The sequence below is a fragment of the Chenopodium album genome, chromosome 10 (assembly GCF_948465745.1).
Source record: "Chenopodium album chromosome 10, dcCheAlbu1.1, whole genome shotgun sequence".
Taxonomy (NCBI): Eukaryota; Viridiplantae; Streptophyta; class Magnoliopsida; order Caryophyllales; family Amaranthaceae; genus Chenopodium; species Chenopodium album.
Window position 1 is genome coordinate 7023846 of NC_137843.1, and position 24313 is coordinate 7048158.

At 35.5% G+C, this 24313-nt stretch overlaps 2 protein-coding genes across 2 annotated transcripts; both read right to left on the reverse strand.

Moving 5' to 3' along the window:
• Positions 1-975: 975 nt before the first annotated feature.
• Positions 976-6299, reverse strand: LOC145562102 (uncharacterized). The gene is made up of 5 exons (XM_081622278.1): positions 6063-6299; positions 5704-5805; positions 4444-4643; positions 3454-3683; positions 976-1469 (listed from the first exon to the last, which is right to left on the reverse strand). Exons 2-5 carry the CDS (start codon positions 5796-5798, stop codon positions 1191-1193), a joined length of 804 nt encoding a protein of 267 aa, XP_081478404.1. The 5' UTR covers positions 5799-5805; positions 6063-6299; the 3' UTR covers positions 976-1190.
• A 2695-nt stretch (positions 6300-8994) lies between these two features.
• LOC145564686 (uncharacterized) lies at positions 8995-11095 on the reverse strand. Its single transcript, XM_081624922.1, has 4 exons — positions 10135-11095; positions 9895-10032; positions 9461-9797; positions 8995-9364 (listed from the first exon to the last, which is right to left on the reverse strand). The coding sequence occupies exons 1-4, from the start codon at positions 11093-11095 to the stop codon at positions 8995-8997; spliced, it is 1806 nt and encodes a 601-aa protein (XP_081481048.1).
• Positions 11096-24313: the final 13218 nt, after the last annotated feature.

Genomic DNA, 24313 nt, shown 5'->3' on the forward strand with positions numbered 1-24313 from the left:
TTTTAGTCACTCCATTCTTAAATAGATCATACCTGCTCCATCTTAGGGGAGCTATTTGGGTAACCTTTTTTTTTACCCTTGCTAGTATGCTGTACGTGGTATTTTCATACCATACCACTTACTCGGGTAAAATTTCCATTATACAATCGGTTGTACTATGCACACGACACAACCAAGAGGATGCTTTGTTGATTAAGCTACGTCTTTTTATATTTCATTTTCTATGAAAGTGGTAGATAAAAAAATTAGTACTCTCTCGTTTTATTTAATTTTTAGTTCAATGAACAAGTGAGTTGAAGACAGAAGAGAACACACAAACAAAAAGGGTGATTGAAACTGGGGAAGAAAAAGGCTGAATAGCGGGCCACACAGAGACAGGGTGAGGTAGTTTTCATCTTTCACTTCAGCAGCAGAAGGCAGGGACCTCTGATAAACTAGTTGAAACTACTACACCAATTTTGCAACAAAATAACAAAATGCTACACATCATGGAGACTCACACACATGTACACTAGTTATTGCAAATTATAATTGTGAGAGAAGGCATACAATTATCTCATGTCACCATGATGCGCGATACGTGACATATACGTTCATGAATAACGGTAATGGTAAAAAAAATAAATAAAATAAAATAAAATAAAATTACTCAGAGTTCGTGACTAATAATACCAAAGCTTGAAAGTCGTAGCAATAGAATTTCATCTACATTCGCGTATTTTTATTATTCACCAAAAAGTACACAAGGAGGTCTAAATATACGAAACCAACTCAAAATTGCGGTAAATAGTACTCTGTATTCAGTAATAAATTTGTTTACCAAAAATTCAAAAGATGCACAACGAAACTAGATCAAAGTTTCAAAATACAATGCTGCCTTTCCAATTCCAAGCCATACATTGCTTCTTCCAAGTTGCATCAGCAATCAGCAAATTTTCTAAATGACACCTACTCAAAAACTAGGGCCCAACAAGCTGGATGATTAACTTGATCATTTATATTATATTAATGGCAACTTTTATTTTTTACAACAAAAAAGATAATGAGTTGACAAATTCAGTAACAATTAAACCTCCTATAAATATACCTCCTATAGTGAAAGGTTGTATCTAACTGTGATGATAAAATGATATTCAGCAATTGTAGATTTTGACTCCAAATAGACTAGCTTGCCAATTCAGCTAGCAGACTCACATATAAGATCGCATCCGAGGCCTAGTCAGAGACTGACCTCCATCGACAAATACTGTAGTCCCGGTCATATATCGTGAGCCATCGCTTATTAGATAACTAACTGTTGAAGCCAAATCCTTCTTAGGATCTAGCCATCTGTGCAGAGCTGCTGCATCTTTCACCAACCTCTCCGCACGCTCTTTCCCCACTGAAGTTTGGTACTCGTCTTGAATGTGCAAGCCGCGGGAAATTCCATTAACTCTGATCTGGTGTGTCCCTATCTCCATTGCCATAATCTACACAGAGTCATAAAGTCAACATTATCAGATACACAAGTCAAAAAATAGAGCCGTGAACAAAAAAAATCCCTCGTGCACAATTGCAAGAAATAGAAACCATTAGTAGATGTTGCCTAACACAAATCAATCACGAGATAAACACAGCAACTTGTTACAGAAACCTACAACCTTGTAATAAATGCCAACAAATTTGTGATTAATTTGAACCAGCCACCTACTAAGATAACAAAATTAATTATCAATATGACATGAAGCCATAGCTCCATATGGGTTGCACATGCCATGGTCCTACCCCATTTGCACTCCTGTGGTCTGTGGGTGGTGGGTCTTGTCATGATACGCCACAAAAGAAAAACCAACTGTAATTCTTTCAGGTGGTGAAACAACAAATGCTATTTACCAAACCAGTACTTTAATATCTGAAATTAAATTGACGAAAATGAAAGAAAAATAGAACTCCACAGTCCACACTAAACCCTTACAGAAATAGTCTTGTATTTTGCAGCAACAGCATTTTGGGCTGTTAGGTCCATTCTACTAGCCATAGCAAAACAGGCAGCAACTTATAAAGAAAGCAAAAATTTTCACTATTATTTTTTAGGGAAACGGATTGATAATTTAACATAACTACTAACTGTATTCAGTAATAACTAGAAATTATTATAAATTAAGAAAGAAAAGAACGAAGAGGAGTCGATGAAGGGAGGACAGAAACAAATAGAATTTGAGTCCAGAAGTGTGATTGCAGTACCAGAAGTTTATTGTACTAAAAGAGGAGTGTCAAGAAACAGGAGTAATCGGAATCAAATTCAACTCCTACCCAGAATTTGACTAATATAGCCTCAATCACCTCCATTCTTTCCTGATAACATATTTCATCTGCAGATGCCAGCTCCCAACCCTCTCACATCCCAGCCTTGGAAGCCAAAACTCTCTCCCAACAGCACTTCCCCTTCTGAATCCTAGGCAAACGCATCCTTTATAGAGACTACTAATAGATGGAAAAATTCATCAAGTGTAAAATCAAAACAAATGAGGATAGCCGTTGGTTTCCAGATTTCTTGGAATACAGTAGCAGGGACATAGACAAATCAAAGAAAAAGGCCACAAACAGAGTCCTCGTGTTAGAAAAGGTTTATTGTCTAATTTAGGACTGAAGGACATCAGACGAGGGAACCCATTATGCATAAAGCAGGATAATGATCCAGGTGAAGGATAGATCAATTGCTTATGCTTTGATACTAGATGTCCGATGCTTTCAAAGTCATACCTAATGGCAGCATTAATAACTAATTGTCCACCTTATGATAGAATGAGACATTATAAGCTTTATAAACTGACAAGGCTAGCACAAGACCATGTTGGCACAAGGCCTCAGGTGAGAAAGGCCCAGCCAACAGGGACATGTAGGGAGCATAAGGCTCACATGTCTACGCTGCAATTTCTGAGGGAGGCGTGAGCTCGCTCAGCACAGAAAATTAGCCCACTGAGCATACATCTCAACAGCCTGTGTATCATTTTCTAGTTTACTTTCCTTATCCCCCAACCTCATTCCTTTCTAATTATTCTTTTCCCCCACATCACTTCCTTTTAACATTGGGCATCTTTCACTATTTATCAATCTCAATTCTCAAGTCACTTAGAAGTCAGAAGATTATTATGGGGTGGAGGCAGTTACAATTTTAAAGCGTTACTCAAAGATTTACTGATATAAATATTGATGTATAGATAACAAATGGCACAGACCGCCCACAAGCTGCCCACGGCATGGCAAAGGTGCAGTATATCTGGGTATACTGGGGGAAGGGTACCCATCAGGACCTCACCCTGCCATGCCATAGAAAGTGCAGCCAAATGCCCCTGCCCTGCCAGCAAGACACTTGAGCCTGCCTGGCTTGGCCTTGTGCCAGCTTTACTGACAAGGCGTACAAAACTCAAAAAATCCATAGAAATTGCGGAGCTTAAATTACTTGCATCTTACCCTCACTAATTGATTAACTCCAGCCAAACATGAGCCATAAGCAGCAGCTCCCTTGTATAATCCTCTCTCAGCACCAATTATTGAAGTCAAAAGTACAATGGACCCTCCTGTTCTCTGGTCGCGCATTTTAATTCCAACGGCTTTTACTAAGAACCAGATTGCCATAAAATTTACTTTGAAGGTTTTCTTGAAATCATCTTCGGCCATCTTTAATGGGTCTTGCATTTTGCCTGCCACAAATAATAAAATTCAGCAACCTTCAAATCTACAAGAAACACAATCAACAATAATACGTTTACAATGCCATAATGCGAAGACAATTAACTAATGTACGACTTCTCAGCATATAAGTAGTGACAGTTTAATAAGAATATAAGATTTTTATTAAATTTTTGCAAAAATCAGAGCTGACCAATAATAAGAAGCAATTTAATAAGTGTAACATCTAATGGAGGCACATCGACGGTGATAACTGATAAGCAGCAATTAACTACGAGTACTAGATAAAGATACACTGACTAATTCAACAGTATAATAAGAAGTGTATGCACAAAATGCAGATTTGGAGCCTCCACGCGTTTTAATTAAGCAACATAACGTAACATCCAAGTCCCTTTTGAGCTAACTTTTCCTGGGCACAAAGCAGTATCTCAATATTTAATATAACAGAAAAATTACATGATCCACAAAATTCTCAATTAGGCCCACCAGGATTACTATATTACATGTAACATAAAATAATGCCTAACAATGCTAATCAAACACCTGCATGAAATGCAAATATAATAACCTACCAACCACTATGCAGTTTTTCGTCTTGTTTTTTCAATTTTCTATGTTATTTATAATTCTTTTAGGAGAAGGATTTACAATGCAGGAATTTCTGAGCCAAGTCTTCTTCACTCTTATTCTAATAAAAAACAACCATATTTTGCATTTCTGCAACGGACACATCCAGGAAACTAACATTGTAATAGTCACTTAAATTACCTTCATAAGCATAACAATTCACAAAGGCATCCAACTTTCCAAGGAAATTGCACGCCTTCTCCACAGCACCATGAAAGACCGCCTCTCTATCATCCTCCATATCCAATCCTACAACTTCAATTGCATTTTTATCCTTTATAGAATCAGCTATCCTGTCACCGATATTTCGCAGACAGCCTTCATCTCCCATTAAAACCAGCCTGTTAAACATTTTTAAAAATTTATCAGACAGAAAATGCAAATTAACAGTACCAAAGTTTTAAAATACGGAGTATATATATATATAGCCCAAGTCTGTCACAGTAAAATGTAATGAATATTAGATATAGATCTGGAAGCTTAAGTTGATAAGCTGAGACACTTCTAGCTAATACAAAATTACAAAGTCCATGAAAGCATGTATCCAATTCAGGACATATTTGGATACAAACGGGGAAGGAAAATGGAAGGGAAGAGAATTAACTAGCTTCATTTTCCTTCTCCTATAAAGGAAGAAATTGGAAGGGAAACCCAAAATTTTGAAATGCATACCCCCTCAAGCATATGTCTTGTCCACTTCTGACTTTCTGAGTACATATAAATTAACATAACTATAGATTCCTTACAAGAAACAACGCAGCCTAAAATGCCTTTCGAAACAACACCACTAACTCATACAGATCCCATGGCTAACTAAAGGGTGGAGGCTCATCCTAAAACTACATAATCAAAGTTTGTTTACATCAAATACCAACAAAAGGCAGACTTATTCTGCTTAGGATACAATCTAAAAAGTCACATAAAACAAAAGTTACACATTCCTGCTAAGAAACAAACTGATCTAAACAAAATGTCAGAGCCCTTAGAGGACAAAAGTTGCACATTCCTTTTTTACACTAATAATAAAAAACCCCTTACTCTTATAGCCAATAAAAGTGAGCTAATTTTGTTTCAAATGAAATCAACTAGTCAAATCTATAGCTTTATCATATAAACTCAAATAATCCCATCAAGATGTACGCAAACTCGCCTCGAAAACTCGAACTCAAACTCGAAAATCATATCAAACCAAACCCATTAAACAAAAACCATGAGATTAAGGGGACATGAGAAATCAATCCCAAGCTTACATTTCAGAGAACTTACATTGAACAACACAATAATCTACATTCAAATTAGATCAAAACATGAAAAAAAAAAAAAGTTTTAAAATTGAACAGATCATACAAAAACATGCATTTACAATATAAATTATTGCAAAACACAGAATAAATTTCAAACCTGCAGCCTTGTTTAGCCAAATTGTAAGCAATGTTAACAGAAACGTCATCCCCATTAGAGGTTAGCAAAACCCTTTTACCAGAATTCTCCATCATTAATTATCTGATCAACAGCAACAAATAACAAACACAATTAATAATTGCACAGTTTACAGTATGAGATCCCCTTTATTTATAAACAATTTCCAAGAAAAGTCAAGCATTAAAATAATAATGGGTATGTTCACATTCAACAAAGAAAATTGACACGCCAAATGCAATGCAATTATTAATTATAAAATTTGTTGAAAACCCAAGTAAACTAAATAAACGGACAAGAAAAGGGATGGAAATTGCGTAGAAAAAATCAAGGGTTTTTACCAGAAAATGTGTAAGATATCAAGAAATAATTTTAATGGTTTTTTGCAATTGATAATTTCTGGGTATTTAATGAGGTTTTTAGAATTCATTGGATTCACGTGTGTTTGACGAAATCACAGCATAATTGTAAGAATTATGACATGACAGTTCTTAATTGCTGGTATTAGTGTATTTAAGGGGATAAGAAAGGAGGTGTTGGGCATTTAACGTTGCCCAAAAGATGACCACAAATTACATAATAATACAAGTAGAATCTTATTTTTCTGTGTTTTATATGATCAAGTACTATGTATATTTGTAATGTACTGTAGTTTGGTTTAGATTTGGCAAAAGCCTAAATTTACCTAAATGGTACTCGTGGTATGGTAGAAACTAACAAGTCCGTCAACAAGATCCAAGTTACATGTAACGGAGTAATTTTATAGGCGTAATTCTTAGTTGTTCATTAGTAAAGATAAAGCTGAATTAAATTCAAAGTTCTTTGTTCAATGAAAAGAGCTTTGAATAAAATTAGCAAATAACTATAACGCATAGGTACTATATGTTTGCTAACATATAGGATTACATTGTTGAAATTAAGTTAAAGTTTGTCACAAGAAAGTGGGCTAATAAATTGTCAAGTAGAAGGAATTTTGGGGGAAAATATGACAAAAAGTACCACTACGACATAATAGTACACAAAAAGTACTATTAAGAAAACTCATACTTTAATACTTCGTAGTACATTATACTACCACTACGTGCATAATAGTACATATAAATGCACCACGGTAGAAAAACATCAAATAAAAACCCCAAAATGTCCTCTCCTATATACATGCTTAATAAATACTCTGTATGTGTTTTGCGTCTGTATGCACTCCAAATTAGCAAATACTTCGTAGTTCATACAACCTTTGGAATAATGCCTATTTTTAGAGCATCCACATTGGTGAAGTAGCTCACAATTTCTCTCTTCAATTTTAATTCTTCCACATCATATTCCACTAACTTTAGCCACTAACTTGAATCACTCATTTACTTTTTTCACAATGATGAGCTAGCTCACTACAATTAAAAAATTGTTTTATGTTAATTTTGGACAAAATAATTAAATGAAAATATAAAAAATTGTCACTTGTCTTCTCCTTGTTTGTCACTGGGCTCGTGTGCCGAGGTTGTTAGTGACTTGGAAGAGGGAGGAGCCTCACCCTATGAGTCACCTTTCACAATGATAAGCTAGCTCAAAATAGGAGAGAGAGTGTTGTGGGGAGGGTCTTGAGTCACCCGCTATGGGTGCTCTAAGGTGCACCCAAATACCCAATAGGTGGTTCCACTTATTATGCTAAGGGGGACTAGTGACCTTAAAATTAATACTCCCTAGTAAGGAGTATTCTGCAGTTTCGAATTTGACATTTAAATTTTACAATCATCAATGTCCATCTTTAACCATGAATATAGTCATAAAATATGAGTTAAATCTTAAAAATGTAGAAATGTAATTTAGGGACGGAGGGAGTATTGGGTGCATCCACCCGCACCCAATAATTTGGCCATTAAGGTTGAACTTAAAGGGACGGAGGGAATATTAAATAGCTACAAAATGAGGCATCGTTTTCTAAAGCAATTCTCTTTGTGTAATCACTAATTTGCCATTAATTAAGAGGTACTCTGTATCTAGCTATAATACATTTATTATACTCCGTATATTCAAGTGCTAATGTAACACCTACGGAGCATCTTTTTGGCTCATTAATCATTTAAGGGAACTCCAAATGAGAAATTAATTAATAAGCTTTTTTTTTTTTTTTTTTTTTTTTGAAACCAAAATTAATTAATAAGCTAGTCCCCGTTAATATCCTATATTAACATATTTTGTTAATATAGTGACATTTTGGAAAGGATCTTGCTAACAAACGCCTCCGGAGCGTTGGATAAGTATTTAAAATATTGCCTAAAATGGTATTAATTTGGGAAAGCATGACAAAATCACGCGTCAATCGGTGTAATTAATGTTCATTTTAATTTAATATTTCTAATTTTAGCTAGTTTTTTCAACGCCCCCGAGACGGTCGTTAGCTTTTGCCTTTTGAAAAATAAAAGCCTTGATTTTTGGAATTTACTCATTAAATATTGCTTTGCTTATCCGTATGATACAATGGACAACCCGTAGGAGAGATAATGGTATCAAATATGACATGCAAAATTATTGGCTCGATTCCGATATGACATGCAATTATGCAAAATCTCTTCCACCAACTTAATTAAGCAAAATTATTGGCTCCATTTAAATGCAAATATTGATGATAAGGGCCATAATAATTTTACTATGCAACTAATATCTTTATTGTTTTGTAAGGGGGAAAAACATGCAATACATCTACATTCTACAGTAATTTGTAATTAAGAAGCTGACCACCAAATTAATATCTTTATTGTTATGTAAGAGGGAAACATGCAAATATGCAATACATCTACATTCTACAGTAATTTGTAGTGCAATTAAGAAGCTGACCCAAGTTAGTAGTGCAACCGCTCAAGCATTGAAAGATTTGAAACACATCAACGACATAAAATTATTTTTTGTGGTTGCATGTAATTAAACTTATTGATCTAGTATTGAAATTTAAATTTTGAATATTCTATAAATAGCTAATTAAAGGCTAAGGCTTACTTGAATTGGTAGCGAATATAATGGACTACATGCCTATAATAATTGTAGTGTGGCAATGTGCAACATTACTGCCATGGATCCATCTTACATGTTTAATGCTTAATCAACAAAACATAATGATAGTTGTTTGCATGCTTGATTGATTACAACTTAAGTTAAAGATTCTTTTTAGGTGCAAAATTGTACTCGTAATTGTTATACCTTATAAAGGCGGTGGCCTGGCTTTATGGCAAAGAATGAGGTTTTTTTTTTTTTTACACAAAAGAACTTACAAACAAACTAAAAACGGAAACAAAGTAAATCACGCCGACGCGTCATCCCTACTAAACAGTGAGCATGAGCAACCGTAGACCTTGGAACTTTCTGAATATGACACACAATTAAAGTCCCAATAACTTCCAGAATCTCCTGTTGAATCCAACTCACAGAAATATCCTTGGGAAACTGAGATCGAAGCAGATCCACCACCGAATAGTCAGTAAGAATCTGTAAAGAAGAATACCCTAGCTGCCTGGTATGGCGTAAAGCAAACAGACAAGCCATTAGTTCAAACTGGAATGCAGAATTAGAGCTACAAGCCTGTGCCCCACCCCCAAGATGAACATCAGAAGCCAGATCCAAGAATACCCATCCAGTACCCGCATTATGACTACCAGAATTCTAGGCCCCATCAAAAGTAAGACTGACTAAACAAGCATCCGAAGCATTCCCTCGAAGAACTGCTGAAGACGTAATACAAGAAAACCCAGGAGGAAACTCAGGAGTAATATCATATCTGAACGACCTAGCCTCGGAACACCTATCCACCCAACTTGAAGCTAGATCCAAAATCGAATCAGGAGAATAAACCGCAGAACGAAACCTCATGGAGTTTCGAGTAAGCCAGAGGGCCCATAACAAACTGAAAAAATGATCTAGCATCAACCAATCCTTATCATGAAGAAACCTCAAAAGAACCTCAGGAAACCACTGTTCAAAGGACTGATATTGGGACATATTCAAGGCCGATCCACAAGGTCGGTCCTCCCATAAACTCCCAGTAAAAGGACAATCTCGGAAATATGAGAAAGAGTCTCCACCTCCTGATGACAGAACCCACATTTGGATTCCACAGGCAAACCCTTCCGAGCAAGCAACGAAGCAGAAGGCAGCGCATTATGGATAATCTTCCAAGCAAACTTTTTCCACTTCGGAAGTAAAGGCGAAGCCCAGAAATGCCTCCACCAACTTGAGTCAAGAACCAAAGGTGATCGCTGATCACCATTCTCATAACACAAGGAGCACACATACACAGTCTTCGTGGAGAACATTTCATCCCTGGTAAATTTCCAATAAACAAAATCATCGATTCTTTCCTTTGACGTTCAAGGCCCAAAATAAAGCTAGCCATACGAGAAGGAAACAACCGATGAATCATACCTGTATTCCATGTGTTCAAACGCACATTAATTAGATCAGAAACAAAGGATGGGGCACCCATCCTATTCACGGAATCCTTAAACTGAACCCGAATTCCAGGCACCCAACTATCATCAAGAATACTAATGTTGGTGCCAAATCCCACCTTCCACATCAAACCATGACGAATGTTCTGAAAACCCTGTAATACACTACGAAAACCCCAAGACGGCCTGACCGTCTTGGCAGTACCATGAGAAGCCAACAAAGACAGATACTTTGCTCGATACACCCTGGAAAGAAGAAGCTGAGAATTATGCATAAGCCGCCAAGATTGCTTAGCAGGGAGAGCAACATTAAAGCAACTAAATTTCCGAATACCCAAGCCTCCCAACCCTCGAGGTAAATAAAGAGCAGATGAAGGAGATAACTCTAGTACTTCAGAGGAAGGAGAAGAACGCCACCAAAAATGAGCTAAGAAATTATCAAGCCTATTACAAACCGTAGAAGGCACTTTGAACACCGAGAAGATATGGTTGAAGGAAGCGACACATATAGAATTGATAATAACTAACTTCGCAGCCGCTGAAAGGCACAAAGAAGCCAAAGATGAAAGGCGTTGAACAAGTTTATCAACCATAGGTTGGAAAACCGGACACTTCCCCCTACCCTTATCAACTGGCATACCTAGATAAGTACCGAAAGAGCTTTGAGAAGCCATACGCAACGCAGAAGCCAAATAATCCCTATAATCCGATGGAGTATTAGAACTGAACTGCACAAACGATTTTTGGAGATTAACCATTTGGCCCGAGGCACAACAAAATTTATTAATGATAGCCATCAAGTTGTCGCGAGCAGAAAGCAGAACTCGAAAGAAAAGCAAGGCATCATCAACAAAGAAGAGATGGGAGACGGGCGGGGCCTTACGAGAAATCTGAAGTCCTCGAACTAACCCAAAATCCTCAGCACGCCTAATCATTAAAGAAAAAACCTCCATACAAAGGACAAAAAAGATACGAGGAAAAAAGATCCCCCTGTCTGAGACCGCAGTGAGGATGTATAGTCTTGGACGGACAACCATTAACCAAGACCTAGTATGAAACCGTTGTAACACATTGCTGAATTATATGAATCCAATATGGAGGGAAACAAAAATCCCTTAAAACTTGCCACAAGAATTCCCAATTAACCCTAATAAGCCTTATTCATGTCCAACTTAAGGGCTGCTTGTAATCCCCTATATTTTAACTTAATCATAATTTATTTATATATTATTCTTACAATTATATTTATAGCAATTTCATTAAATAAATTATTTTTATGAAGAGATTTAAGTAAACTAATGCGCTTTTACTAATTTACAACCAATTTTAACATTGTAGCCCAATACCCAAATATTACTCCTAATCTAATTAGGAAACCCAAAGCCCAAATAAAACCCTCAAAACCCTTACTCTTCTCCTCCTTCTCACGTAAAAAAAAAAAAGAAAGCTTTCATATTTTTTCTCCTCCTTCCTACTGATTTCACGAACACAAAGAAAAAAAAAAAAAATTCTCTTCGAAGCTGCTGCCGCTGCCCAGCCACCAGCACCGCCGCCCCTGACCGCCGCGCCGCCCACCTCAGCCGACCACCTGCAGTTCGCCTCCCTTCCTTCTCCTTCCCCTTATTTCTCTTCCTCTTATTTCTTGTTATTTTGATTAAAGCTTCAATTTTTATTTGTTTTCAATTATAAAATTATTGTTATTAGGCTTTGATAGTATGTATAATTTACAAAAGATTATAAATTTATGGGTTTTGTATGTTTAAATTATTATATTAATTTTCAGATTTGGGTATGTATGAATTTAGGGTTTAAAGTGTTGATTTTTCATGTTTTAAGGCTTAATAACGTACTAAACAAGTTACTTAATTATTCTATGTTCAAAGTATGTCAAAGTATGATTATTTTGGTTGTATATAAATTTTCAGATTTATTAAGTTTCAATTTTTATGGACAAGTAGTGTTAATTTCATGTTTTTATGCTTCTAAACCTATAAAATAATTATTGTGGGTATTTTGTGATTGAAAAAGCTTTGAACTTTAAAATCTAACCTTAAAAATAATTTTCAGATTTCATACCTTTTATTTTGAAGCCTCTAATTGCATTGAATTGATATATTCTTGGGTTTTCAACACACTAATTTGCTATATAATGACTATTTCAAATAATTATGCTTATGGGATTATTTTATATGCTTAAAACAAATTTTCATATTTATTTAACCATTTTAAAGTTGCTGTAATTTGATATAAAACACTATATTTTCATGATTTTAACACATAAACTTGTAGTTGGGATGTTGTACTACTAGTTTTGACTAATGGGAGTGATTTAAAGGCTTTATTTTAATGGTTTGAGAGGTTTTAAAATGCTTTAGTATTGCTGTAATTTTAATTGCTTTGGTATTGATTTATTTCTTATTGTTTGGTTTAGGAGAGGACTTTGTAGAAGGTGATTTCTAGTTTCTAAAGTGGCCAATCGAATTGTTTACTCAAGGTACGTACAAGTTACAAAACCTTGCTTTTAGGTGCATGTTTAAGGACAGATCGAGAACTTAGTATCATGTCTAGGGATGACTGGGTTAAATTGTTTGGTTATACATTGTGAATTTCATTTGACGTGCACTATTCATTATTGCAATTATTGGTTATGTTCTAATTATGCAAGGTGCGCTTAGAGGCAAAGGTATGTGATTGGTGAAATGACTTAATTATTACTCATTCATGATTTAATGAGATAGGATGAGTAAAGGAATGATCCATGTCTTATAAGACAAGGTTAAGAGTTTGGGGTGCCTTATGCACTCAAGGTGTTCATACACCGAGGTAGTAAAGGAATAAATAATAAATCTTGTTTTGTCACTAATAAATCAAGAATTAAAATCAAAAACTTGCCTTGCTTGATTTAATTGTGTTTGGAATGTTTATATTGTTATGCATATGAGTCATCACCAAGTTTAAACCTGTAAATCACGTAAAGTGCAAGATGGATGAGCAATAAAACTCTGGATTTGTGCACATCTGGAGTAATGACAATCAGGGGTTGGGGTACATGGGGTATTAGCTGTGTACTTTTCTCGAGGCCGTCTGATCTACGAGTCTCTTATTTCAAATATTTTTTTCTTAAAACTAGGAGTTAGGTGAGATCTCATACTAACTACGGTCACGGAGTCGCGCCCGTGGTCGTTGGTTGTTTATTGATGTTTCCGAAAGGAGGCATGGGGTTTTTCTTTATTGATGTTCCAAATGGGACATGGGTTGGACAACCTTGTCTATTGCTAAATCCAATGAATAAATTGAAATGAGTTAGCTACTATTAACTAGTGAAGTCTTAATAAATTGGATAGTTGAGTCGTGTGTTGAGTTTGTTATTTAATGATGCGTACGGTTGATTATTAGTAGCATGTTAAGTATTTCTTAATTTATTTCGCAACTTGTATGTACTCAGCTTTGCTGATTGCGTGCTTTTGTGTGTGTCCTTCTTTGGTCATGGCCTTCGCCTTTCAATGACCCTGTGACGATCCAATTTTACACTTGTAATATTGGGGAGCAGAATAACCGCAGGTTTTTACACATGCAGCATTCATCAGGGTTGTGGGATCTTGAGTAGAGAGTTGGTTGCTTGCATTTCATTTCCTTTGCAAGTTTGATTTTATTTTAACTCGATTTTATTTGACACTATTTCTTTTGGTTTAAGTTTGTTTAAACACTGAATTTAATCACTTACTATTTCTTTTGGGTTTTGAATAAGGGCCTTAATGGTTCCAACTTGTAATACTTATTTTGATTTAAATCCTTTGTTTTGAGGTTTATTTATAACTGTTTTGGTTTTCCGCTGCCAATTTCTGAGATAGCCTTAACGTTTGAACACGTGGCGGTAGCACACCAGTAATTCTCTTGGATTTGTTCAGGTTATATACAGGTTTCTCACAGGTTTTTAAGAGAGAATTATTGGGGTGTTACACTGCTGAGCAGAGCTTAGAAGTCGAGGAATTCATATAGGAAAGAAGCCCATGATCAAGCAGACTGTTGTCCGACATTAACCTACCAGGGACATTGCAGAGACCAATAGGACGGAACTTAGAAGGCTCATCTGGGTGGTCCACCTTAGGTAGTAAAATTAAAAAGGTACAGTTCCATTCCTTAAGTAGATAACCATGGGCAAAAAAGAAGTGAATGGCCTACGTCACCGAGGCACCAACCACTGACCAATGGGTCTTAAAGAAGGCTGCCGTATACCCATCCGGACCTGGAGATTTGTCATTACCAATATGTGTAACACCTCAATAATTCTCTCTTTAAACCTGTAAATACCCTGAACAAAATCCAAAAGAATTACTAACGTGCTACCGCCACGTGTTCAAACGTTAAGGCTATTTCAGAATTTAGCAGCGGAAAACTAGTTTAATTAAATTAAAGTTTCAAACCAATAATTAAAAACCAAATTAAATCTTACAAGTTGGAACCATCGAGGCCCTTATTCAAAACCCAATTAACAAAGTAGTATATAAATCAAAGTAGAGTTTGAGAAAGTTTAATGTTTTGCGAGAATTAAATCATAAGTAGTTACAACTCTCCACCCAATTACCCATTACTTGATGCAAGTCCCACTTTATGCAACTACCTGTGATTAATCTGCTCCCCAATATTACAAGTGTAAAAATTGGATCATAAAAGGGTCATTGAAAGGTGAAGGCCATGACCAAAGAAAAGTACACAAAAGTACGCAATCAACAACGCTGAGTACATACAAGCTACGAAGAAAAATAATAAGAAATTCCTAACATGCTACTAATAATCAATCATCAAATACAACTTAATTATAGACTCAAGCACATGACTCAACTGTTTACATTACTAAGACCTCACTAATTAATAATAGATAAATTATTTCATTTTTATTCATCGGATTAAGCAATAGACAAGGTTGTCCTCCCATGCTCCATTTGGAACATCAATAAAAGAAAAACTCCATGTTTCCTTTCGGAAACTTCAATAAACATCCAATGGCCACGGGCGCGACTCCGTGACCATAGCTAGTATGAGATCTCATCTAACTCCTTGTAGTTTTTGAAAATTATTTGAAACAAGAGACTCGTAGATCAGACGGCCTCTAGAAAGTGCACGGCTAATACCCCGTGTACCCCAACCCTTAATTGTCATTACTCTAGATGTGTACCAATAGGCCTGTACAAAACTATCCGAAAATCCGATCCGCAACCGATCCGAAATTTAGGATATCTGATCTGAATTTTCATTTCGGATCGGATATCCGATCCGAAAAATCGGATATCGGATACGGATTCGGATACTGGTTTTCAAATTTTCGGATATCCGATATCCGAAAATTGTCGGATATCGGATATCCGAACTGATATCCGAAATTAATTGGGTAAAACTAAATCGTGATATTAGAAAATAAAAAATAAACAAAAAAAGTGAAATTTCTAAAATAAATTCACAAGAATTAGTGAATCACATTATCAGTTTATCACAACATCTACTTACTTTCAATCTCTCAATAAAAAAAGAAAAACCCTAAATTCTTCCCCCTCTCTCTATGTTCACTGTTCAGGCCGCCACCCACCCTTCGTCGCAGTCCACGACCACCCCATCCTTACCCGCCTCCTCTCAACCCTCCCCAAACTCGCCGATCCGACCCGAGTTAACTCCGAGTCCGACTCACTCCACCAAGAAAAACTCTCCGATCAGATCTCCTCGACCGCCGCGACGATATCCCTTTCTATGACACCGTCCGCTTAAACGACGTCGTCCCCGCTCAACTCCTCGCCTCCGTCGGCGCTGATATGTCACTGCAAAACTCCTCCTGGTGGAACCCGCTTCTTGATGTCGTGTGTCGCCGGAAACTGGAAATTGCGAGGATTATTGTTCAGCATCATCATCTTGCTGCTTGGGCTAAGTGGCGATGTCGGCTTCCGAGGTTACTTGCGAGAATGAGGGATTTTTATTTGGAGATTCAATTTCATTTTGGTTCCTTTTTTGTTCCTTTTATTGGCAAAATTGCCCCCTATGATATATTGTACAGGAAGGCTTAAGGTTAGAAAATTGATAAAATTAATGACATTTATTAGATAAGCATAATCAATTTTTTAAAATAATATTGGATAATGGATATCCGAAATATCCGATCCGAATGATTTCGGATACCGGATATCGGATATCCGAAATTTTCGGATCGGATTCGGATATCAATTTTAGATATCCGAAGCTTCGGATATCCGATCCGAAATCCCATTTCGGATCGGATATCCGATCCGTGAACAGGCCTATGTACCAATCCAGAGTTTTATTGCTCATCCATCTTGCACTTTAAGTGATTTACAAGTTTAGACTTAGTGATGACTTGTATGCAAAACAATACAATCAATCAAATATCAAATCATCCAAGCAATTTAAGTTTTCCAATTCAATTCTTGATTTATTAGTGACAAACAATATTTATTATTGATTCCTTTAACTACCTCGGTGTATAAACACCTTAAGTGCATAAAGCACCCCAAAACCTTAACCTCGTCTTATAAAACTTTAATTCTGCCATTACTCATTCCATTCCAATAATCATGAATGCGTAATAAAATAATTCATTCCATGCTACATATTCACGTACCTTTGCCTCTAATCGCATCTTGCAAATTTACACATAAATAATACTTACAAGGTAGATTAATACACAATATACGGAAATCACAATGTATAACCAAACAATTAATCCCATTTTCTCTATACATGATACCAAGTTCTCGATACATCTCTAAACATGCTTCTAAAGGTAAGGTTTCGTAACTTGTACGTACCTTGAATAAACGAGTTGGTTGGCCACTTCACTAAATAGAAATCACCTTCTACAAATTCCTCTCCTAAACCAAACAACAATAATTCAATCAATACCTAATTAAATTTACAGCAATACTAACTTACTTTAAATCCTTCAAAATCCAATTAAACAACACTTTAAAACCTTCCCTTTAATTAAAATCAAAAGCTTATATATAGCTCTTTAAGTTTTCTTCATAAAAACCTTAAAAACACACCCTTATACATAAAATTTCAGCAAGTTTAAAGTTTAATAAAAATTTGAAATTTTATTATACACATGAAATCTCAAAATTATAGTAATATTTGAAACTACCTACATCATATATTAGGTCAGTAAGCTTTAAACCCAAAAATACACCAATTTAATGCAATTAGAGGCTTCAAAAACAATAAACTAAAATCTGAAAATTTATTCTTGAAATCAAACTTTAAAGTTCCCAACTTTATAATCACAAAATATCGAAAACCTTTGCTTAATGAAATTAGAGACTTGAAACACATTAAATCAACACAATTTAAACCCAAGATTAAAACTTTAACAATCTAAAATTAGTTTTAATCATCAAAATTATAATTTTAACATAATATAAACACTATACACTTAAGTAACTTGATTAACACGTTTTAAGCCCTAAAATTATAAAAAAAAAAACCAAGGTTTAAACCCCTATTTTCTTAATTAAATAAATCTGAAAATTACTTCACTAATTTAAACATAATAAAGATCATTAATTTGTAATCTTTTATATCAAATAAACAACATCAAGTCATAATAATAACTATAATCAAATTGAAGATTATAAAAATTTGAACTTTAAATAGCATAAATAAAAGAAGAAGAAAGAAAGGAGGAGAGAAGAGGTGAACTAGGGTCACTGGTGGTGTGCTGGGCGGCGCAGCAGCAAGCGGTCGCCGGTGGTGGTGGTGCTCGGTGGCTGGTGTAGCAGCATCTTTTTTTTTGTGTTGGTCGTGAACAGCAAAAAGGAGAAGGGGAAAGGCAGTAAGAGGGAGAAGGGGATTACGTGAGATTGGAGGGGGAAAAAAGGTTTGTGGGTTTATTAGAATTAATGGGTGTGGGCTTAAGTGTTTAAGCTCTTTTTCTAATTCTAATAGGGTTATGACTTATTTTAGGCCACAATATGTTGGGTTATATAAAAATAGGCTCTATTCCCTTCAAATTGGGCTACTATTATTATAACACTATTGTCAACCATGGTTAGTAAATAGGAAAAAGGATTTTAATTTTAAATAGCACTTATTTACTTAATTAAATTCAAATATATTTTACATAATTTATACACTGAAATTAAATAAAATATTTGTATAAATAATAGGGAAATATATTATAATTTACTTCAAAATATGGGGGATTACAATATGGAACATAGCATCTTTGATATCCATGTCTGAAAAAGGTAACATAAGCTCTTGACAAGCAGAGGAAGAAAGAGTGGGAAGCTATAAATCTTCCCACTCTAGGATTGGAATTCCAATGGAAGGGGCATGACATTGGTAAAGGTTCGAGAAATGATCAGTTAACATTTGCGAGATCCCAGCCGGATCCGATACCCAATTACCCAAAACATCTTTCAAGATGATTATCTTATTACATTGTTTACGAGCCTGCACCGAAGCAAACAAAAACTGAGTCGGAGCCTCTCCCAATGAATCCCATTTAACCTTAGCTCGCTGTTTCCAATAAAGAAATTCAACTTGGGCTTGATCTAAAACTTCCTTCCTTGCTGAAATAAATCTCATACGATCTGACTCAGTAGCCAAAGTACCGAATAAAGAGCAAATGGAAGTCTCTATCTTCCTCCAGTCAATACCCCATGATTTCTTATGAACAACACACCAAGCCAATAACAAATAACGAATATAATCCAATTGACGACAAGCCGAAAACATCTTAGATCCCTGGGTATTAACTTGCCAATTGGTACCAATAAGTAAGGAAATTTCCCAAAATAACAAACACCAATTCTCAATTCTGTAAGGACGCTTCCTAGTTGAAATAACTGGACTATCACGTAAAATAATCGCCCCATGATCAGAGAATAAAATAGGTTGGTGGATAAGCTCAGTCTCAGGAAAAGACTCCAACCATTTCCTAGAAGCATAAGCCTTTTCAAGACGCTCGAAAATCAGGGAATCTAATTGGCCATTAGTCCAAGTATAAGGAGGTCCTGAAAAAGGTACATCCATCAATTCCTCATTTAATTTCCAATCCACAAAGTCCTGACGACCAGGAATGTTAAAGGACCCACCAACTTTATCTGTCAAGTATTCAACTTGGTTAAAGTCTCCTAGTAAAACAACATTGTCAACTGTCGTAAGAATAGTATAAACCTCATCCCAAACAGAATTACGAGCCGAAACGTGAGGTGATCCGTACACAAAAACTACATTCTTGATTAGTTGACCAGGAACATGGATTTCACAAAAGATTACGTTAGGTGAAACTGAAATAGGAACTACCCTAAAGGGTGCAAACTAAAAAACAACTAAAACCCCACTAAGCCCATTAGCATCCATACCACAAAACCCACTAAAAGCTAAAAAGGACAACTTTTGTACAGCAACAGAAACACTAGTTATGGTTTCAACTAAAAACATAATATCAACACCATAAAAGCGGACTAACGAGGCAATACACGGAACCTTAGGGGAGTCCGCTGCCCCAAGACCCCTACAGTCCCAGGGTGCCACGTTCATGGAACCCGTGGTGGCTCAGACCGGGGAGCCACCGAACCCTCAAAAGTTAAACCTAAAACACTACCCAAATGGTGGTGATTGGAAGACCCTCTACGTTTTTTAAAAGGGTTAAGACACTGCAAATAAGGAGATATATTACCCTCGTCACCTAAGCATGACTGTGAAAAATTCTGCGCTGAAACAGACTTTTTACACGGACAAAATACCTTAACCCCGGACCTCATCTTATCACAATTCTTAATTAAATTGAGGTTCACAGACCTTTCGCCCTTACCACTGTCATTATTAGAACACCCCGACTGCAGAGAATTCTCTGATTTATCAGAATTACTATTCCCCTTACCACTTAACCTTTTCCACCTCCCCCAGCTAATAGATGGCTTGAATCTTTTCCTTCTATCAATCCCCATAATGTCTCCCATATCATCAAACTCTAGAGGCACTTTTCTCTTCCCACAAATCCTACAATCCTTCATTGATTCCATTGTAGAACGTTCTCCAAATATGACTAAAGGTCTGCAAACACTAGAAGTATTGCCTTCCTCGCCTACCCTACGATCTCCCTTCTTCACGTGATAGGGGAAAGCATGGAGAGAGTCATTGTACAGACGTAGTGAACCTACACCCTTCAATACATCGCCACAATCCTTCTCTCCATGACCCAATCTCCCACAAACATAACAGAAAAGAGGAAACTTCTCATACTTCACTGTAACTTGTTGAGAAAATATTCCTCTAAATTATAAACGAACCTCTTTTACCAAAGGTGCAGTAAGATCAATCATAGCTCTAATTCTTAGGTAAGAAGTCTCGATGATATTAGGCCTATCAAGTGCAATAAAAGAGCCAATTTTGTTCCCAATGATTTTTGCCTCCACTTCCGCGTTACGGCCTAGAGCTAATAAATTAAAAACCTTGACCCAGAAGGGCGACATGTGGAGAGGAAGTTCAGATAAACTCTTTTCGCCATCAACATTGCAAAGGACTAAGATATGGCGATCAAAGTGCCAGGGACAAGCTGCCATTACAAACTCCTTATCTCTCCAATGGTGGAATTAAAAGAAAAAGATGTTCTTTCCCATACACCTTAGTTCCATCCCAAACATAGGGTTCCATAAACGGTTTAACATTACAAATTGAGCATTTAAATTAACTGTTCTGTCAGTCCAAAGTTTACCTACAACCCGAAGAGATTTATTTGTCTTATCCACTTTCTCATCCGAGACCCATTCGAACTTTAAGTTACTACTGGGAAATTGCTTAACATCCATAGGCACGGCCATGCCAAAACTTGGGAAAACCACCGGCAAAAGCTTCACAAAACACGGAACAAAAACCCTCCCAAGAGTTATAACTCTAGAGGGAACACTAAAACCTCCTAGCGGTTTAAGTGAAGCTTGCTTGTGTTAGTTTGTTGCTAGCGGTTTTTGCTCGTTGTTGTTTGAGGGGTTATATGTGAATATGTGATATCGATAAGTTACAATATGAGTTGGAATATTTCATCATTTGTTTATACTTTGTGGCTTATTTAGATTCTACATGTATCAAAATATGGATTATAACCATGATATGTAAGGAAGTAGTTGAGAGATTGACATATAAAAGGAACAAGTTTAATTTCAATTCTAGCATTATCTATGGAAAATGTTCTACACATAGCTGATAGCTCAAAAAGCTATGTATAAGAAGCTAAAAGAAAAAAGTGGTAATGATATATATTCATTAACTAAACTAAGTTACCATAATTTGTCATGCATTCATAAACTAATACTCTCTCCGTCCCCAAAAGTTCAACCCTTATGGATAATTTTCATGGGTATTAAGAAAGTAAAAGTGAAGGATTTATGTCTTCGTCATGCAATTACTAGATATATAAATGGATCAAATTATGGAGATAATTAAGTTCGTACATTTGGGTCGTCGTTATATCATAGCTAGAGGTACTAATGATCTTTGGGCTAGTAAAATAGGCCAAAGCCCAATTGGACGAATCCTATAAGGACACACAAAAGGCCTAGATTGAGCACGAGAGGACGAGGCCCATGACGGGCCTCATCCCCTAGTATGGCCGGCCATATGGAGGAATAAGGAGGGTTTTGTGCTTCATGACTTAGTGTAATTATAACAGGATTATAAATAGACTAAGTGTCTAGGGTTTTCAGTAATGAAATTCAGTGATCAGTTTGATCAAACCCTAATTAGCAAACACGAAACTTAACCCCTCTCACACTCCCTCTCTCTCACGGCTCTTTCCTCCTCCCTCGGCGCCGGTGGTGGTGGTTTGTGGTGGTCGGTTTTGTCCATTAAAGGTGGTGATCGCGGTTTTCCTCTTTCATCGACCAATCTAATATTGGTGGACAGCTCGTTCGAATCCCATGGACTAAGTAGAGGAACAATGCTTGGGGCTCTATTCTCTCCCTGATTTACCAGTCGAATTGCTTCGTGGAGATCACGCTTCAAAGGTATGATTATGTGTCTTGTGTGTTATGCATGCGATCTTGGGATTAGGTGCTTTATGAATATGATTCATGTTTTCCGCATTATAGTACCTAATAAACTCCTACAGAAAGAACAAGTATTATAAATACATTGGAAAGTGAAATTCATATGGACTTGCAAAAAAAAAAGTACATTGGAAAGTGAAATTCATATGGAGTTTGCCAAAAGAAAAAAAAAGTAGAAAGAGAAAGTAATAAAAGCACATGAAAACACAAAATTTACACGGGGAAGCTAATTTTGCACAAATATTGTTGCAAACTAGATGAAACCCGTGCGATGCACAGTTTGTTTGAATTTTTTTAAACAAATATTTTTTGTGTTAATGTGCTTAATTTGTTATACACTCCGTATTTAGATAAAATTCCTAATATCAAATTATAATATTTTATAATTAATTAATTTAAACTTAAAAATCTCATTCGGCAATTTTGCTTATATTGCATTTGAATTATTTAATTTTAAAGGAATTTAATAATCTCTTATTTAATTTTAATGGAATTTAATAATCTCTTATTTAATTTTAAAGGAATTTAATAATCTCTTATTTAATTGATTACAACTAAAATTTATAATCCTACCTGACGCGCTAAGAAAATTAAATCCCACGTGGTTCTTTAAAAAATCGGGAAAAAATTTCCCTTTATATATATATATATATTAGATTGTAGAGTATTTTAATGCAAATGAGATGATCAATTTGGGACAAAAATTTGGCCATAAGGGTCAAATTTTTTGAGACGGAGGGAGTACTTGTACTTCATATCAAATAAAGAAATATATTTAATGCTTACTTATAGCCCTATAAGTTATAAATAGCATTGCTCATAAAATATGAGGCACCACATAAGTCCCAAAGTTTGAGATAAAAACTTAAAAATTAGAGGGCCCTCCCCCCCACCCCCCAAAAAAAAAACACATAAGATTTAAACGAGTCTTTCTTTAAAAATACAAAGCGATATAAAACTAAAGCCTTTTATGCAAGTCTTTTTTTTAAAATACGAAGTAATTATAACAAGAATAGATGAAATGAAACGAGTAGATTCAACATAACTAACCCAATCTAACCCAACAATGGTGTTCAAATATATATATCATTATATAATGTACTTCGTACTAGAAAAACATATCCAAAACGACATAAACTAAAGCTTTTTATGTAACTAGGGTGATTAACATGTGCGAAACATGCGTTGTAGGCAGACATGTTTGGAGAACTCTTTTGATTTGACCTTATATCACAAATTTAGTTCATTAACAAAGTAACAACATGCGAACAAATATTTTTAGGGTACAAATGTATACACACTATTCTCAAGAGTTAAGAGACAATTAATAATGAAGACAAATAAGTAAGTAAACATTTTAGAGAGTATAATTAGTCCAAACAATATTCATAAGATAATCCCTTTCGTTTCGTAATAATCACAACACTTTTTAGGAAATTTATAAGGTGGGGACCAAAAGAAGAATTTTATATTCCTTCCGACATATATAACTTGCCTGTATTCCATTTTGGGTGTCCCAAAATATTGTGCTTGAATCTAAAAATATCACATAATTCTGTCATAATTCAATAAACTTTTTACCTTTTCCATAAAAAATACATATATCTAAAAAAATCATTACTTATTTTTTATCTTTACCATACAACATTATCAACCTTTTATTGTTCTCATACAATATTCTATACCTTTTATGTTTTTTCATACAACATTTCTCCACTCCCTTCATTAATTTTAATTTCCGTATTTTTTGAGAAATAGGCATGTAAATATGAGATGAAGGGAGTAATATAAAATATAGTTACTGGGGATATATTTACGCGGTAAGTGTGTAGGAGAGAGAAATAAAAAAAAAGTACTCCATAGTGTAAGTGAGGTTGATAGGAGAGAGAAATAATAAAATAACAATGGATACTTATTAAATAAGTAAGTGCTGCAATTATTATGCGTAAAACAAATATAAAAGAAAAATGTTGCGATTGTTGAATTATAAATTGAATCGAGGTAAGATGCAAGTCAACTAAACCAATATCAATTCATTGCTAATGCAATGGATTGGCGATTATTACGAAACGAAGGGAGTATAAAAAATGAATCGAGGTT

Coding starts and splice junctions, on each gene's coding strand:
- LOC145562102 (XM_081622278.1), bottom strand. CDS start 5,798: ATGATGGAGAATTCTGGTAAAAGGGTTTTGCTAACCTCTAATGGGGAT. Junction 4,644..5,703: donor TTGGCTAAACAAGGCTGCAG/GTTTGAAATTTA, acceptor AATGTTTAACAG/GCTGGTTTTAATGGGAGATG. Junction 1,470..3,453: donor GAGTTAATCAATTAGTGAGG/GTAAGATGCAAG, acceptor GACTCTGTGTAG/ATTATGGCAATGGAGATAGG.
- LOC145564686 (XM_081624922.1), bottom strand. CDS start 11,095: ATGATTAGGCGTGCTGAGGATTTTGGGTTAGTTCGAGGACTTCAGATT. Junction 10,033..10,134: donor TTTGAACACATGGAATACAG/GTATGATTCATC, acceptor GAAATTTACCAG/GGATGAAATGTTCTCCACGA. Junction 9,365..9,460: donor ACTCCTGAGTTTCCTCCTGG/GTTTTCTTGTAT, acceptor GAATTCTGGTAG/TCATAATGCGGGTACTGGAT.